Here is a 16,993-nt window from a genome sequence, read left to right on the forward strand (position 1 = left end):
CCAATATCTCATTAAACATTAGAATGGAGGTGATTTATAGTTTTATACATCTTCATGGTTAATATTCAAACTAAAAAAAGAGGAGATTTTGATAGTGATAGTTCAAATAGCTGTTTCTAAAACTCAAAAGAAGAAAAAGAAATATAATGTTTGTATAAAGAGTAGCATTGTCAAAGCAGAGAGATTTTGTATTCTAAAAGTTGAGGTAGTGAGATACTTCGTATATGATATTCTAATGTACGTATTTGACTGTGACCGGATGTATATACATTATATTTTTAATTTTTAATGTAATGTAATTACTATAGTCCTTGACGTACCTTTGGTTGCAATGTCAAATACTACTGTAGCATAAAGCATTTGGATAAGGCATTAAGGGGGTGGGAGTGGCTTCCCCAACCCCAAAGTTTCCCAAATATCCACATCACCATCTTCCAATAAAAACTCTCCACCTCAAACTTTTTCAATTCACCCCAAATCATCCCAAAATGGTGGCGCTACTCACCCCAACCCCAATTTCTACATCATCTTTTTTATTTTCATTTATTTTTACTTAACAAAATCACAAATTATTTTAAAATTAAAAAACATACCCTTTTATTATATTAAAACAAAGAAACATTACATAATACTTAAAAAAAATAAACATTACATAATACTTAAAAACAATAAACATTAAATAAATACTCATCAACTAAAAAAAAAGAAACATTACATAATACTAAAAAAAAAACTAATCATCGAGATACGCCAAATCTTGAGCCCATACGTGCTCCGTAAGATCATATCGAAGGCAATGGTGAACTTCTTCGTCAATCAACTCCGCATACACACTTTCATCGAACACCGGTTGCACTGGCGGGTCCATTATATGGACCGGTGAGATTGCCCTCCCGTCCCTCTTAATGATCATGTTGTGTAAGATAATACATGTATGAACATACTTTCCAATTTTGTCTTTCGTTAGAGGTCGAAGAGGTCGTTGAAGAATTTTCCATTTACCTTTGAGGACACCAAAAGCTCGCTCGACATCTTTTCTGGCCGCCTCTTGCAATTTCTTGAATCTTTTTTCCTTAGGGTTGGTTGGATACGGTATGCTTTAACAAGTGTTGACCACTTGTTGTAGATCCCATCACTAAGATAGTAGCCACGTTTATAATCTCGCCCATTCACGTGGAATGAAGAATCCAGAGCCGTTCCGTTACGCGCTGTGACATACAAATCGGATTGGTTCAACACGTTGATGTCGTTGTTCGACCCCGGGACACCGAAAAAAGCATGTCAAATCCACAAATCATGTGACGCGGTGATTTCAAGCATAATAGTTGGACCGTTGTGGTCACCCCTCGTGTATTGCCCTCTCAAACGTCTAGGACATGCCGACCACTCGACATGTGTGCAATCGATGCTACCAAGCATCCCAGGCATATGATGACGAAGCTCGTGGGCCTCGAAGATGCGTGCAACGTCGTGTGACGTCGGCCTGCGTAGGTACTCTCGGCTATACAACCGAATGATGGCGTCACAAAAATAATCAAGGGTCTCTCGTGCGGTTCTGGCTGCCATGCACAAATACTCGTCATACTCGTCTGGTGCGTTACCCGTCGCGAGTTGCCTAACGGCGGATGTGCATTTTTGTATCGCCGTAAAACTTTTCTTCCTCTTGCATAGTAACGTTCTTGGAAATACGGGAAGTTTGCTTCAATGTCGCGCACGATATCTAAAAACATGGTCTTGTCCATTCGAAACTTCTTTCGAAAGTAATCGTCTTCGTATTTTGGTTGTTGAACGAACCAATCGTTCAAAAGAGTATCAAGACCAATTTCCCGATGCCGGTCCGTATACCGTCGAGTTTGAGGAGCACTAGAAGTTGCCGTATCTTCAAGAAAGTGTAACGCGTTAACAAAGAATTCCATAGAGTTATCGTTTGACTCGTCGGGAGAGTCGCTCGAATTATCCAAAATACCGGAAGCCATATTTTTTGGTGTTGGGTGTAAGAAATTAGTGATGAAAAGGTTGGGGTGTTTGAATTTTATAAAAATGTAGTGAAAATGAGAGTAGTTGTGTGTTGTTTAAAGAAGAAAAGAGTGTGTATATATATAGAGAAAGAGGTAAAAGAAAGAAAGAAAAAAAAAAAAAAAGCAACGGCTAGAAACACGCTCCCCTCGCCACGTGTCCAGCCACCACTGGCTCTTTTCCTGCGCGCGGGCCCCACTCCAATTTCTCTCTCCTCGGTGAAGTCTCCCCGTTTTCTTCCTCCTCTTCCCCACCCCGACCCACCGGCGGCGGCGTTCCCACGCGGGGCCGGGGTTCACCGCCTCTCACACCGCATCGACTCCCACCCCCCTAAGGCTTGTTGGTTGACTCCAATGCGCATCCCTTTAGTTTATACAATATCTAACACCAAACTATATTATCAAAGAGAAATTACTCAACAAACAATTTTCAAACCCCTTTAAATGTTACATCGCGTGCAATGTTCTAAACAGCTTCTTGTTCTTTTTGTCTTACAAGCTAATAATTTAAGACATATCAGCAGTGATCTTGAAAAATCAGATCCCAAAAACGAAATGATCGAAAAGATGTTTCTTATTAAAAGCTTGAGTTGTGTCGAGCTCCGCATACCGCCTAATTGGATGTCACCGTGGTGTCTCGACTACTCACTACTAACTCATTAAAAAAATAATTATACAACATAATTAATTCAAAAGGTTTAAACCTAGTCAAGTTAAGGCGGTTTATCCTTAAGCTAAAATTGTAAATTTATTTTAAAAACTTTAAAGTAAAGTTACAACATACGAATAAAATAAAAGGGAATGATATTTACATACATCTTTCATTTTGTTTTTATGGGTAATCTTGTGTTAACATATGATGGTATGCGCATTAGATGTTTATAGTTCACATTAAATATTTGAGATTGATGATTTGGAATTAACATATAACTATCAGTAGTCATTAGTGAGATTTTTTAATTTAATTAGTATTTCTTTATTCCAATCAATCTATTGGTTTTACAAACCTAATCTTAGTCGACAATATACATATTTTTACAATATATTTGTCCATAAAGTTATTATTTATTTTTTCTTATTATCAAAATAGCAAAACTATATAACATGTTATTGAATTGTGTTTGATTTTGCTTTACAAGTAAAATTTATCGAACTATCACATGAGAAACTACTCGTACTTATTTATTTTACGAGAGATAACGACCGTGAGATGGTGGGACGTGGGAGTGATAGGTCAAGTCATATAGTGTGATAGCTAAATGTCTTATCCGTACGGGCTCCGCCATCGGATTTAAAAATTCGTTGAAAGTATATCGAATGACATATCTAACATGAAATTTTAAGAACACTCATACAATTTTTATAATTCATGACATACGGTTTTTGAGATAAAAGATTTTGAATGAATTAGAGGAATAAAATGAATTATGGAGAAGAGAAAAAAAAACTAGTGGTTGAGATTTGAGGAGAGAGAAAAAGATGAGTGATTGAGATTTAAGGATATTATAGGTATATTAGGTAGAGATGTTTAAATTAATTAATAAAGAAGAGGGGTAATTTAGGTAGTTCAAATCATCTTTTCTTAAAAAAAAGACAAAATGCTTTATAAGATAGTACTCGTATTAGATATTAGATATACTATAACTCATTTCATGGTTTTCCGAATCTATGAGTTTAAATATACTTTCTTCTTTTGACGGTTAAATGTCAACTAAATGTGATATATACGTATATATTGATTAGGGGTGAGTTATTTTGAGAACTTCTAAAAAAAAAGAACTCAATAACCATTTTGGACCACACATTCTTTTCCTATTTCTCTCTCTTCAATTAAATAATAAAATTCACCCAAATCATTCAAAATGTTCTAACTCACAAACCGTAAATCGTTAGACGAAACAAAAAGCATGACTAGTCTTAAAATTTTGTCCTCTTTTATTAGAGATCCAATTCGATATACTTTTGACGACTTTTTAATTTTCGTTTTCTTTTTGGTAGTTACACATAACTTACACATGTGTAGGTTGAACTTACACATGTGTAGGTTGAACAAAAATTATGATTCGTAACGGGCTTCGCCCTTAAGGATATTCATAAACCAAAGCTAGTGGGGGTGATAGGTCATAAAGGGGGATAGGTCATAGGGTGATAGGTCATAGAGGGTGATAGGTCATAGGGGGTGACCAGTGAGGGGTGATCTACCTAACGGGTTCCGCCCTTAGACGCTATTCCTCAGCCATGGACTGACGGGCTCCGTCCTTGGCTACCATGGCTCTGCCATGGATTGACAGGCTCCACCCTTGACCTTCATTGTTGTGTACATATGTTCATTACTAATTTACATGTGAAAACAATGATCTTACACATGTGTAGGATGAACCTACACATGTGTAGGATGAACACGATGAGAAAAAAAAAACTAAAATTAAAAAGTCGTCAAAATTATATCTAATTGGATCTCTAATGAAAGAGGACGAAATTTTAAGACTACCAATGCTTTTTGTTTCGTCTAACGATTTACGGTTTGTGAGATAAAACATTTTAAATGATTTGAGTGAATTTTCTTATTTAATGGAAGAGAGAGAAAATATAAGAAAATGAGTGGTCCAGAATTATTCTCACGTTCTTTTTAATTATCATATATTATATGACAAGTGTTAGGTTAAATTATTCCAAATCTTAATTCAAGAATCGTATTGGACAATTCTTTCCTGTATCTAATGGGACAATGGATTACACAAATTTTCGTTTTGGGATAGATAGTGAAAGGATAACATTGTCGATTAGACATAAATCAAGAATCATGTGGTGGAAGATTATACATTTTGTCATTTTCGGGTAATTATTTTGCTTTGGTATAATTATAGGGGTAATTGTTTTAGCTTGGTATATTTTTAAAAGGATACTGAGATGGTGTTTAGATAATAGAATTGAGTTTCAAATATGCATCTTTTGAGAAAGCTTGACCAAGCGATCATACATCAGTCAATATCCATACCCACAAAAGGCTTGGCAAAATTTATCCAAACAAGAAAATATGGGTAAGTTTGGGTAACTTTTTAAGTCATTTGGGTAGATATAGGCACCCTTGGAATGATAGAACGGGTCTGATTGGTGAAATTATTTCAGGTAAGACTTAAATTCCTTGTGTGGGTCGAGCGGGTCTATCTAGCGGGTTAACATATCACATATTCACACACGATGGATCAAGAAACAATGAACAACTTTCTCATCAGAAGTTGATATCTCTGAGTTTGATTTTCATGTATTTGATGTTGGCAGCGGTAACTGTGGTTGATGGGTAATGGTCACGGTAGTGGTTCGATCGTTGAAGCTTATGCTTTGGAGTTCGTTGGTTGAAGATGTCGATCCATGGTGAATCAGGAAGATGAATCTATATATGATTAATTGATTATATTATATTATGGGAAAAGTAAATATAAGGTTGTCCGGCACCTAAGCTTAAGAGTGGAACCCCTCACATACTAATATTTTATTATTTCTTATTTAATGAATAAATGCATGGGCCCTCATGATTTTTATGGATTAAAAAAATAATATGTGAGTGTTCCACACCTAAGCTTAAATACCCGACAGCCTTGTATTTCCATCCCCTTATATTATATATAGATATAGATATAGATAGTATAGAGAGAGAAACGGAGGATGGAATCATGAGAAAGTGTGACTGTGTGAGTAATCTGAAAGAAAGTTGGGTATTTTATGTATGTGGGGTAGGAGGCGTCTTGTGTGCAGCTCAAAATATATGTACTACAAGTTTTGTTTTTTTTTTTATCTTTCGTTTGCAAGGTACATATGTACTACTTTTCAATTTAGTTTTTTTTTTTTTCTTGAATGAACTCTTTCAATTTTGGTTTATGTTTTGCCTGGATTAGTTTTAGTTGTTATATTTTCATAAAGTGTTAAATCTGGTTTGAAAAAGGAAAAAAAATGTGAGTTTACCCGCACCCTACCCGCTTTGACCCTACCCGCTTGACTCGCATTCTTGAAATGACCCGCTTGAACTCACACCCGTTTCGACCCATACCCGTTTTGACCCGTTACCCAAACTCGCCCGACCCGCCCATTTTGCCAGCCTTACGGCAAAACATATGTGTCTCAAGGTTACAAGATCAAACATGGCCTCCTTGATGCCCCATTCTTTCAAGAGAGTTATCGATAGTCATTTTTGTGAGGTAGATAATGATTAGTGTCAAGGTATCAACTTTGTCTAGATTTTGAAAAAAACATATTTCTAACTTGTTTTTTAAAACATTTTATCCCTATGATAACCCTGCTAAACAATTGTTTGGCAAATACTTGTTAGGATGGTTTATGTTTTGTGAACCAAATTAAGAGTGATTACTCTAAAAAACAATCTCAAAACACTCCTACAGGTTGATTTTAGGTTGATACTTTACGTCAAACTGAAATATTTACTCTATTTATTTATACAGGACAACCATTTAATGATTTTATCCATGTTAAAAGAATAAGTTATTTTTTTTGAGAAAACCCCAATTGTTTAATCCATGATTCAATGAGGTGATTGTGGATTTAAAGACATAAAAACTATAAGCGTCCCTTTTATTTATCTATTCATATAACTAAATAAGGATATTTTGATTTTATGTGGTTATCTTTTATGCTTGACAACTCATATTTTAACTTATGTGTCATTTTGTGATAATTTTTCTTTCTAATATATTATGACAATGAAATCTCTATCTTTTAATGTCACTTCATTTTTCGCGACATCATTTTGGCATTTATATGTGGGAAACTTTTTTAATAAACTTTAAATAACAAATTAAAAAACTAAATTCAATATTATAACCCACTTAAATTCAAATATGTTGCACAAACCACTTGATCTAAATTATTATTTGTTTACTTTTTGCGAACTACGGTAGATATTTCGTGAATACTAATACTAACTAGAAGACACCGATTTATTTGTAAAATATTTTGTATCATAGTTTTGGGTTGTTTAATATATAACTATTTTAATCTTTTATGTAGTTTTATACATTACTATTAGCACAAGAATGCTTATATACTTTATACTATGTCTTTTATTGAGTTAAGATAGTTATCATTTTTAAATGAGATTATTTATTATTATTTCTTTATCATTTAACAAATATAGATGATAAAGAAGATTCTTCCGATTTATAAATATTATGTTTCATTAGTCATATTATAACATATTTGACATATATTATATATTCATCACAATCTCATTATTTACATCGTAATCTGACCGTTCCTTTGATTATATTATCATAAACTATGAATAACAATTAATTAATTTTTATTTAGGTTCTCAGTCAGCCTTGTACAACATATGAGTTTAATCTAGTATAAAATATAGAAAAAAAATGATATATAATTATATAAAATTAGCCTAATAATCCACTTAAGTAGTAAATCATTATACTTGATAAAATCAAATGATGAAATTAAAAAAAAAAAAGTCAGTATATTATGCAATTAAGTTTTTAGAGGATAGATACAAAGAACTGTGTAATTTTATCATGTGAAATTTTGTCAAGAGCTTTGCTATTAGTGGGCTATGAAAATTAGCATTTGCTTTAGTACATTTACGGATCCAGCCCAAGTCTGTTGAGACCCATCATGCCATGCAATACTTTCATTTTATAGGGTTAATCATTAATCATGACTAATTAACTCAACGCGCAAACTAATATATTATCTAAAGTCTAAACCAACTAAGGCAGCATCACGATATATCGCTAGTCTACTAAAGTGTCTATTCGTTACTTTTTCAGTTAATAAGATTTTCTTTGATATATAATGGTTTACTGGTTTTAACCAGTTGGCCTGCAGCTGCCACTTTCTAGGAGTTATCTGAGTTCGAATCTTGTCAGAGGCAAAATTAAATTTAAGTTGTTGAATTACCTTGACACTATCCATGCTAGGGGTTATGTGGGTACCAATTCGGTACATGAGATCAAATAGTTCCTATCAATTTACCGTTAGTGGTTTACTGGTTTTCCTTATGTTAAAGTTTGTTTAATTAGCCAAATTTAATCCTTTTTCATATATGATTATATTTATCAAGGATATAACATTTACCAATAAACTAAAACATGATTGATATATTCTTGAAACGACACATGGCGTAATCCTTGATCGAAACGTGTCCTTTTTAATTTATTTATTTTGTTAAATTAGCTTTTTTAGTTGTATATAACTTCAATTTCCTTATTAGAATTATAATTAAATTCTAACTCTTGACTTACTAATACAAAAGACATTATAACCTTATTTGATTGATCGTTTTCTTATTCGTAAATTGTCTATTTTTCTCAATTCTTCAACTCCTATTACTTATATTCATTATAATAAATTTTTAATATGAAAACTTCAAAATTTTGAGTTTACGGTCCAAAATCAGAAGGCTATTTGCCATCATTACTATGCTTACAAGTTTCGATTTTGATGTGGTTCTAAAAATTTAAGATAAATCCAAAACTTTAACTAAATATATATTATATTTATCATTACTGTTTATTAAAATTTAGTTTCGATAATCGATTTATTTTAACCACAAATTATTTCATACTCACAAATCATGTATTAGGCATATTCGAATTTCTTTATGATACAATTTATATAGCTAACGTACATCGTACGGGTATTAGGGCTAGTAAACTTATATATAGAGAGATAAGCTGAAAATTTCAAGTTTATAAAAGATTGAATGCTAAATTTGAAAATAATTAAAAAACACTGTACAACCTAGAAAATTATTTAAATGTAAATAAATCATAATAAATGAGGTTGATGACTCATTTATAAAGTCTTAAACTTAAGCTGATAGTCATATATTATTTGCTAGTTTCCAATCCTATTTTACTTGTATTGCATAAAGAAATTAAACTTAGTTAGTCTACTAACCATGAACACCTAGCATTCGAAAAGTCATGTTTGACTTTGATACTAGGATTAGCTGTGACATTCCCGTTTCAGAGATAGGATCATAGGAAAAACAAGAGTAAGTTCATAATTTTGATCCATAGATCTAGCAATGTTTTCTGTATGGAAGAAAGAGAAAAATATTGGTATTATAGTTAAAATTTTTAATTTTGATTTATATAAAACGTCCGAACATCATTTACAAGAAAGATTGCATTTTATAAAAAAAAATTAATATAGGAAGAAAGAAGAATATTACTAGCATTTGGCACATATTCAAAAGTTTATTTTTTTAATGAGTGATGATGCAGCTATTTTTTAATATAAAAAAAAATCAGGTGTGATAATTACAATTCGTGAATTCTTTCATTTCATATAAAATAATTATTATTTAATTATTAAAATTCAAAAATCAAGATGAATTCTCACTTTCCAAGAAATTAAAAATGAAAAGAGAATACGAGGGGGTTTAAAGACAAAAGGAAAAAAAGCAAAGGGTTAAATTTAGGAGGGAAGGGGTGTTCAAGTTATGCTTTTGATTTTTTGAAGCGACCTGTTCGAACGGCCAAATTAGACAACTTGACAATAACAGCCCTCTGTAAACTATGTGTTTACAGTTTAAGCTAGTAAAGTGAAATTGTAACTACTTTGATCTTCTCTTCGTTTAATTTAGCCACAATGATAAAATTTTGCCAGTCTTAAACTCCTAATTATCAATGTAGAAAGATTAAAACAGATGCTATAAATGAGTTGTTAAATGTTCTTGAACTTGATTTTAGAAATTAAAATATAACAATGATGTGTCAGCTAAAAAATATAAACATTTTTTTTTTTTGGTTTCCAAAATGTAGACATTGGTTTTGTTTTGTTATACTATCCTTTAATCCTTTTAATATATATTTTTTAATTAAAAGTTTGATGTCATTCACTCATTCATACTAATCGACCAATTGTATATGATTTTGTCACCACGATCGTTCAACTTATATTATTTGTCATTGAAAAACATAGCTTGAAAATCCATATTAATATTATCATATGCTTTGTAGTTTCCACTATCGTGTATGCAACATAGAATGGAGTTATGGAGGTAAAAGGTTTAAATATTGTTCCATGTACATAGCGTGAACTACTGTTATGTTGCGTCAAAAAATCGGTTAATATGAGACCGATAATGAATTAATCATCCATTAATATGTTTCATAACAATTATTACCAAGCAAAAAGAGAATTTGCTTGTTAGAAGATGGTATTAGACAAAGCAGACAAAACTAACTACTATTATGTTTTTGAACGACTAGTAATGAAAGAAAGAAAGAAACTGCTCAATGTCGTTTTCTGCGGGTTTTGAAGCCTAATACCTCAACGGTGTTTATAGGCAAACCTTACCTCTACCTAAGTAGACAGACTGCTTCCATTTTTTATTTGAAAATGCCCTCCAACCTTTGCAGTGGTGGAGCCGGGAATCGATGTTTTTGACTCATTGGAGGGGTCGTACTATATAAATTTCGAAAAATATTTGGTCGAGCTATAGAGAATCCGTTGCGTTTACGCCTATTGGGGGAGGCTTGGCACCACCCAGCCCCCCTTGTCTCCGCCTCTGAACCTTTGCATTAGATTAGGGATCGAACTCATGACCTCTGTCTTCAAAGACTTTACCACGGATCCAAACATGAACAAACACTTTTCAACCCTCAACCAATATGACATATAGAATTAAATTTTTAGAAACTAAAACTGAATTTATGCAAGTAGAAGGGACTAAATGTGTAACTATACATCACAAACAAAAACAAAATAAAAAAAACTAAAGGTGGGGAAGTAGGGACCATTATATATATAATATAGTAATAGTAATTGAATGATGTGTTAAAATGGACCAGAAGTCCACAAAAAGAAGTTGTAGTAGCAGTTGAATGACCAGAAGTCCATCACCATCTGCCACAGCACAACCCATTTCTTGAACTGCTCACTCCCACACACTAAAACAGACCATTAAAAAACTGACCCATTTCACTCTAAAGTACAACACCTAGCTAGCTTAATCCATCATCATTCATTGCCCTCACAATCTCTTCTTATTATGATTGGTTTCATATAGTGATCAGCTCATTCTGCTATATCTATCTATCTATCCGGATCTCTCTTTTGTTACTAAGGTTACACCAATTTTAATTACTCTTTTTTATTTTTACTTGCATATACTTTTTTGCTTATTTTCAAAAACAGTCTCTTACTATGACCAGATTCTATATAATGTTGTTGTGGTATAATGCTATGCTAATACATATTCACATTATAGAAAATGTTGTTTCAACCATTTTTACAACCATGTAAAAGTCCGGTTAGCCGACACGGTGCTTTGTGGGCCCGATTGTTGGATAGAGACTTTCCTTCTTTTCTTTCAAGTCAAGAATCTATTTTTATTTTTTATTTTTGTACAATCCGTTATGTGTAAAATCTTCTTTAATATATATAATAATGGTCTTACTATTACTGTTTCAACGTACAGAAATGATGGCATTAAGCACAAGTGTGTAATTAAATAAGTTTGATAATGTTGATTGGAATTATATTAAACTTTGTATTTGTTTGAAATTGGTTGGGACGTCGTTTTCGGGTTAGCCAAAAGGCATCTCTCGTAGCCCGATAGAAGTGGGTGAATATGATGGCCTTGTAATCTTGCTATTTTATTATACAAAATCTGTAATTAGGTCGCTATCGGATGCCTTGTTTTAAGTTTTCAACCAAATTTGACATTTTTGTACCTGTATTAATATGTTTCCATAGATATTGTCTGGCATAAATTGTCGGTCGGGTTTCTATCAATGCTCTCAAGTCTGCTTCACCTCCCCTGGTCAAAAGTTGTTTGATGATCCGGGTCAGTGTGGTTAATCAATCGGTAGGTATTCTTGATGCCGTTCATCTTTGATCCTACTTGGGGATTAAAAAAGCGTAACTAGGAAAGCGATATACGGACAACAACACTTAAGAAAAAATAATGTTGAATTTGACTACATTTTGTTTCACTTCTTTCTTTTTCTGTGATGCGGTTAGTTTACCATATCCTGCTCTGTATTATTCTAGCTAAAAGTTGTTTTGGATAGTCCATTAATGTTATACTACTTTATGAAACTTGTTAGATAAGGTTATAACAATGTAAGTCATTATCTTCATTTAGATACATGAATTTAAGTTTCCTTAAATACATAAAGCCAGAATTTACAAGAATTCCCTTTTTAGAATTCTAGTTTCAATACATCCTAACCCATTATTCTTGTTCCTCTATATATAATAGAGAGCTTCTTTGATTGTATGCTTATGATTTGACCGACAATTATTTACTGAGACAATTAAACCAATAAGTTTGTCGGCTAATTAACTCGTGCTTAGTAATTGCTACTCTTTACTCTTTTTACGGTCTATCTTTCATACATCTTTATATATTTAAGTTCTAGTGGTTGGTCTTTGAAGTCATCAGGTTTAACAAGCAGAAGAATATTTCTTCCCCGAATTTCAAGTTATCTCTCATTTTATGATTTATAACATTTTAAGCATTTTTATTCATTTTGAAACCTAATGCAGCTTTTGTATGGTGTGTGGTCTCATATCAGACCCTCCCATTTTCGAAGTGACCGCTTAGTTACAAATTCATCAATTTCATAGAGGCTTGGCTCTTAATGATTTTGTTTGTGAAGTATGCATTTCTTTACTTATAAAACAACGGTCCATATGATATCTCTAATTATGTTCTTAATGTGCATGTGGTACTACTGTTGTGTTGTATTATCAGTAAATACATTGTTTGTCTTAATACGAAGCAACACCTGACCGCCGTCATTTCCTTTCATCGCAGTGTTTAGACTGAATAGATGAGGCTCCGACTGGGTGTCACATTAGCCTGCTTTATCAGCTTGATTTGGATTCAGCATATCCTATGCGGTTAGTATCAACTCTAGTAAGCTCTTTTTTATTTGGAAACACACTACCTCAATAACGATAAGTGTATATATATATATGCCTTACTGGTTTAACCAATTTATGGTTGATGGATGTACGCTTGACTAGCTAAGCTTGTTCCCTTAACTTGCAGCAGATGAAGTTTTGGCGTCTCTAGACATAAACAAATGGACATGTACATGTCACACAAGCAAACTGAACCAGCAATCTGCTATTGCAACCAACTGCTCTTCATCCTGTGATTGCAGCTATGGTATGCAATTGATCACGCTTATAATCTAACTTCCTTTTTAGTCTTTTGGCTCCTTTTTTAAGTAACTTCATTTGGTTATTCTCATTCATTTATACATTTTTGCTATAATAACCCTTGTCTTTTGTTTCTCTGTTTCTGCAGAAGGTCCACGTCAAAATAGATGGAAATGCGTATGCAACGGTGATAGACTTCCTAAAGTGGCTGCAGATCGTGAATCTGGTTGTTTCGTTTCCTGCAATTGCAACTCTGGTATAACTTATTGTTTTTCTTCTTCTTATAGTTAACACAATGTTGCCGTTACATTATTTGTAAAATAATAAACATGAAACTCTTCCATGAAAGTTTATTTTAATTCTAATACTTGATATTATCTGGTCACAGGACTTTTGAGTGAGGGGGAGTCTTCCAAGAAGCAATTCTCCAGCAAATCACTGTTAATCATCCTACTGTTATCCATGTTGGTTGCAACTCTTGCAATTTTTGCTTCAGTGATGTGCTATGTATATCGAAAGCATATTTGCCCTAAGCAAATCCATTTATCCTCGTCTGATAAAGATACAAGTTTCAGCAGCACTACAAACTTAATAAGCTATAAAACAGCTTCGGTCCCGGAGTCTAAAATATATATGCATTCTCCCAACAATCCTATCACAGGTATCTGAAATCTAACAACCTTCTTTGCATAATCAAATGAATCACAATTCTATAGTTTTATTAGGAGACATAATAACAAAAGTTCATGTTTTTTGTTTTTATTCCAGGGTGTATATACAAGGCCTCATATTTCTTTAAAAAGCAAACAAGGACTGTACATGGAACAATCGCCAGTTTTTCATATAATGATTTGGAAACTGCAACTAATAAATTCTCCGACTCCAACTTAATCGGGGTTGGGGTAAGCAGCCATGTGTATTACGGTCAGCTACGAGATGGTAAACTTGTTGCTGTTAAACGGCTTAAATCTCATGGAGGACCAGATGCCGAAGTGACTTTTTTGACAGAGGTAATACTTGATAGAGTAATCTCTGTTAAATGACTCTATTATTTAGAATATATCACATTAACTTTAATTTATGCTCAGATTGAACTGCTATCAAGACTCCATCACTGTCATGTGGTACCTTTGCTTGGCTACTGCTTAGAGTATCACGGAAAGCACCTTGAGATGCTTCTCATATTTGAATACATGACAAATGGTAACCTCAGAGAGTGCCTTGACGGAATCTCCGAAAAATGTCTTGACTGGGGAGCTCGCATTGTGGTTGCAATAGGTGCTGCTAGAGGTTTAGAATATCTCCATGAAGCGGCTGCACCAAGAATACTGCATAGGGATGTCAAATCATCAAACATACTCTTAGATCAAAACTGGCGAGCAAAGGTAAGATATTCAATATCATAAAAAGATCTATAATGTGTACAGTTTGGTTTCTGATGAGATTGATTCTGTTATTAGATTACTGATCTTGGCATGGCTAAAAGCTTGGTAAGTGATGGTCTCCCCAGCTGTTCTAGTTCACCTGCTCGAATGCAAGGGACTTTTGGGTATTTTGCGCCTGAATATGCTATTGTAGGAAGAGCGTCACTCATGTCAGATGTTTTCAGCTTTGGTGTTGTGCTTCTTGAACTCATTAGTGGACGACATCCTATATACAAGTCACCCGATAAAGGGGAAGAGAGCCTTGTCATATGGGTTCGTAGTTCGTACCTACTGTTATGCTTTCATTTCTCCTCCGTGTTATACTTTTTTATCTAATATATTCACTTGTATGAAATTTTTTTGCAGGCAACACCACTTTTACAGGACAGCAAAAGAGTGAGCAAGGAATTGCCCGACCCACGTCTCAAAGGAAACTTTGAAGAAGAAGAATTGCAAGTGATGGCTTACTTAGCAAAGGAGTGTCTGTTGTTGGATCCTGATGCTCGCCCAACAATGAGTGAGGTTGTTCAAATACTTCTAACTATCGCCCCTGAAAAATCTAAAAGAAGAAATTTCTCCATTGACCATCATCAGGTACAAATTTGCAAGAATCGTATATTTTGTTGTTATCTAACAGTATTCAGTACACGCTATTGACGATCTAATACTTATTCTATTGAATAGGACTACACTATTAGAATGGATCGTGCCACAGAGCAACAAACGTCATCCAGTAGATCATATTCATCCGAATCTTCACTGCTCATGCATACTCAAGAAAAGAACAATGATGATGAATCAGCTATAGATTCACCCAAGAACCTTGATCAAGGGATCTATCAAACTTTAGAAAGTTCACATGTCGACCATGATGAAACAACTGTTGATTTAACTGAACCCCGGTTTGAATCATTCTGTGTGTTAAATCTTTCATCTGATACCTGATTTGCATCAAAAACACAATGCCATGTGTGTTAGTTTTGGTTCATGGGGTGACATTATGCATAATTTATTAGCATGGTGGCATTTGTCCAATCTATCGTGGTGATTATATCTTGAAGGCAGGCCACAAGTTCATATCTATTGATTCATTTTATTTTAATAAAGCCACTTTATAGAAAATATATAGAGATGTATAACATGTATGTAGTCCTTGTTTGTGTACATGTATTATGGTATGATTAGTTTACTATGTAGCCTTGTAACCTTTTTTAATTTATTTAAGAAAGTCACAATAGATACATATACAATGATGCAAATTGCCTCTATACTCTTTAAGGATGTGAAGTTTTGTGAAAATGAATCCAAAGTTTTCATTTATTAACCATAGAGACGTTGATATAGAACTATATGTTATGAAGATTTTATGTTATATGCACTCTGTTTTTGGGTGGAGCTGTTATCTTTTATTTACTTTTTGCCATTGTGTTATGAAGTTACTCGTATATTTTATTTAATCATAGTCACAAAATGGATTTTAATAGAGATGAAGAATACGAAGTGAAGGTGGAGAAAAATTGGCTCTTATTTTGTGGTTAGCCATTTATAATATAAATTATGTGATAATATGTGAGCATGTCTTTTTTAGTCATTTTACTAACAAAAGTTAAATTTTAAAAAAGCTTATTAGCTTATATGATACGAGCATGGTACCCGCGTAATGCGGCGAAAAGGCGGTCTAATGGTGTCGGTGATGGTGCTATTCGTGGTGATAGCGGTGTCTAAGTAGTGTAAGTTGATGTAATTGTGATAGTGGATTTTTTAAAAGATAAAAGCTTAAAGTGTTAATTATTAAAATAAATGTTTAGAGTGTAGGGTTAAACATAAAAAGTCAAGGATAATTCTGGTAATTCAAAGGTAGAATTATCTAAAATAAAAAGGTGGATTCTCTTTATTAGGTTGTATAGATAAGCTAATCCAAACACAAAAAAAAAAAAAAACTTATAAACTTACAAATTAAAAGCATAAACCTACAAATAAAAGCTAGGCCAGGCCAAACACCCCCATGATATAGTGATTGTGGTTGAGTTGAAGTTTGAAATTTTGAGAAGTTTGTTATAGTGGTTGGGGGTGTGCCTAAGTAACAAACTCCATCATCCACAAAATAGTAGATGTATGTTTGACTAGTTGGTGGACCAGACATTGGTAAAATATAAATCAATTTGATATATAAATAATATATCGAAACCAATAAGGGGTGTGTAGCATATAAAACACATTGTACAAGTTTATATTGTAAGTTTGATGGTATAAATATCTGTATCCCAAAATTAACAGTAAATTTATTGAATACGAAAATCAGTAACTTTATTTCTGATTTTAACACATGCCACTAGTGTTCATCTAATGTTTAAAAATTTCACAACTTAATAATAGTACTATATTGGTAGGTTTTGAAGACAACCA

General features: G+C 33.2%; 1 protein-coding gene across 3 annotated transcripts; it reads left to right on the forward strand.

Moving 5' to 3' along the window:
- The first annotated feature begins 10,821 nt into the window (after positions 1-10,821).
- Positions 10,822-15,830, forward strand: LOC122603942 (receptor-like serine/threonine-protein kinase NCRK). 3 transcript variants are annotated; one of them, XM_043776804.1, is made up of 11 exons: positions 10,822-11,116; positions 11,748-11,859; positions 12,814-12,899; positions 13,051-13,170; positions 13,312-13,419; positions 13,552-13,824; positions 13,932-14,173; positions 14,252-14,548; positions 14,624-14,860; positions 14,954-15,181; positions 15,272-15,830. In XM_043776804.1, exons 3-11 carry the CDS (start codon positions 12,830-12,832, stop codon positions 15,530-15,532), a joined length of 1,836 nt encoding a protein of 611 aa, XP_043632739.1. In that variant the 5' UTR covers positions 10,822-11,116; positions 11,748-11,859; positions 12,814-12,829; the 3' UTR covers positions 15,533-15,830. The 3 variants fall into 3 exon arrangements, with proteins under 3 accessions (XP_043632739.1, XP_043632742.1, XP_043632740.1); XM_043776807.1 differs by having other exon boundaries at positions 13,054-13,170; XM_043776805.1 differs by lacking the exon at positions 11,748-11,859 and having other exon boundaries at positions 11,056-11,116.
- The last annotated feature ends 1,163 nt before the right edge of the window (positions 15,831-16,993 follow it).

The sequence above is a fragment of the Erigeron canadensis genome, chromosome 6 (genome assembly GCF_010389155.1).
Source record: "Erigeron canadensis isolate Cc75 chromosome 6, C_canadensis_v1, whole genome shotgun sequence".
Classification (NCBI taxonomy): domain Eukaryota; kingdom Viridiplantae; phylum Streptophyta; class Magnoliopsida; order Asterales; family Asteraceae; genus Erigeron; species Erigeron canadensis.

Bases quoted from the DNA above. Each gene is read 5' to 3' on its own strand.
- LOC122603942 (XM_043776804.1), top strand. From the start codon at position 12,830: ATGAGGCTCCGACTGGGTGTCACATTAGCCTGCTTTATCAGCTTGATT. The intron at 13,825-13,931 runs GTATCTGAAATC...TTTTTATTCCAG, and splicing joins TCCCAACAATCCTATCACAG to GGTGTATATACAAGGCCTCA. The intron at 14,174-14,251 runs GTAATACTTGAT...ATTTATGCTCAG, and splicing joins AAGTGACTTTTTTGACAGAG to ATTGAACTGCTATCAAGACT.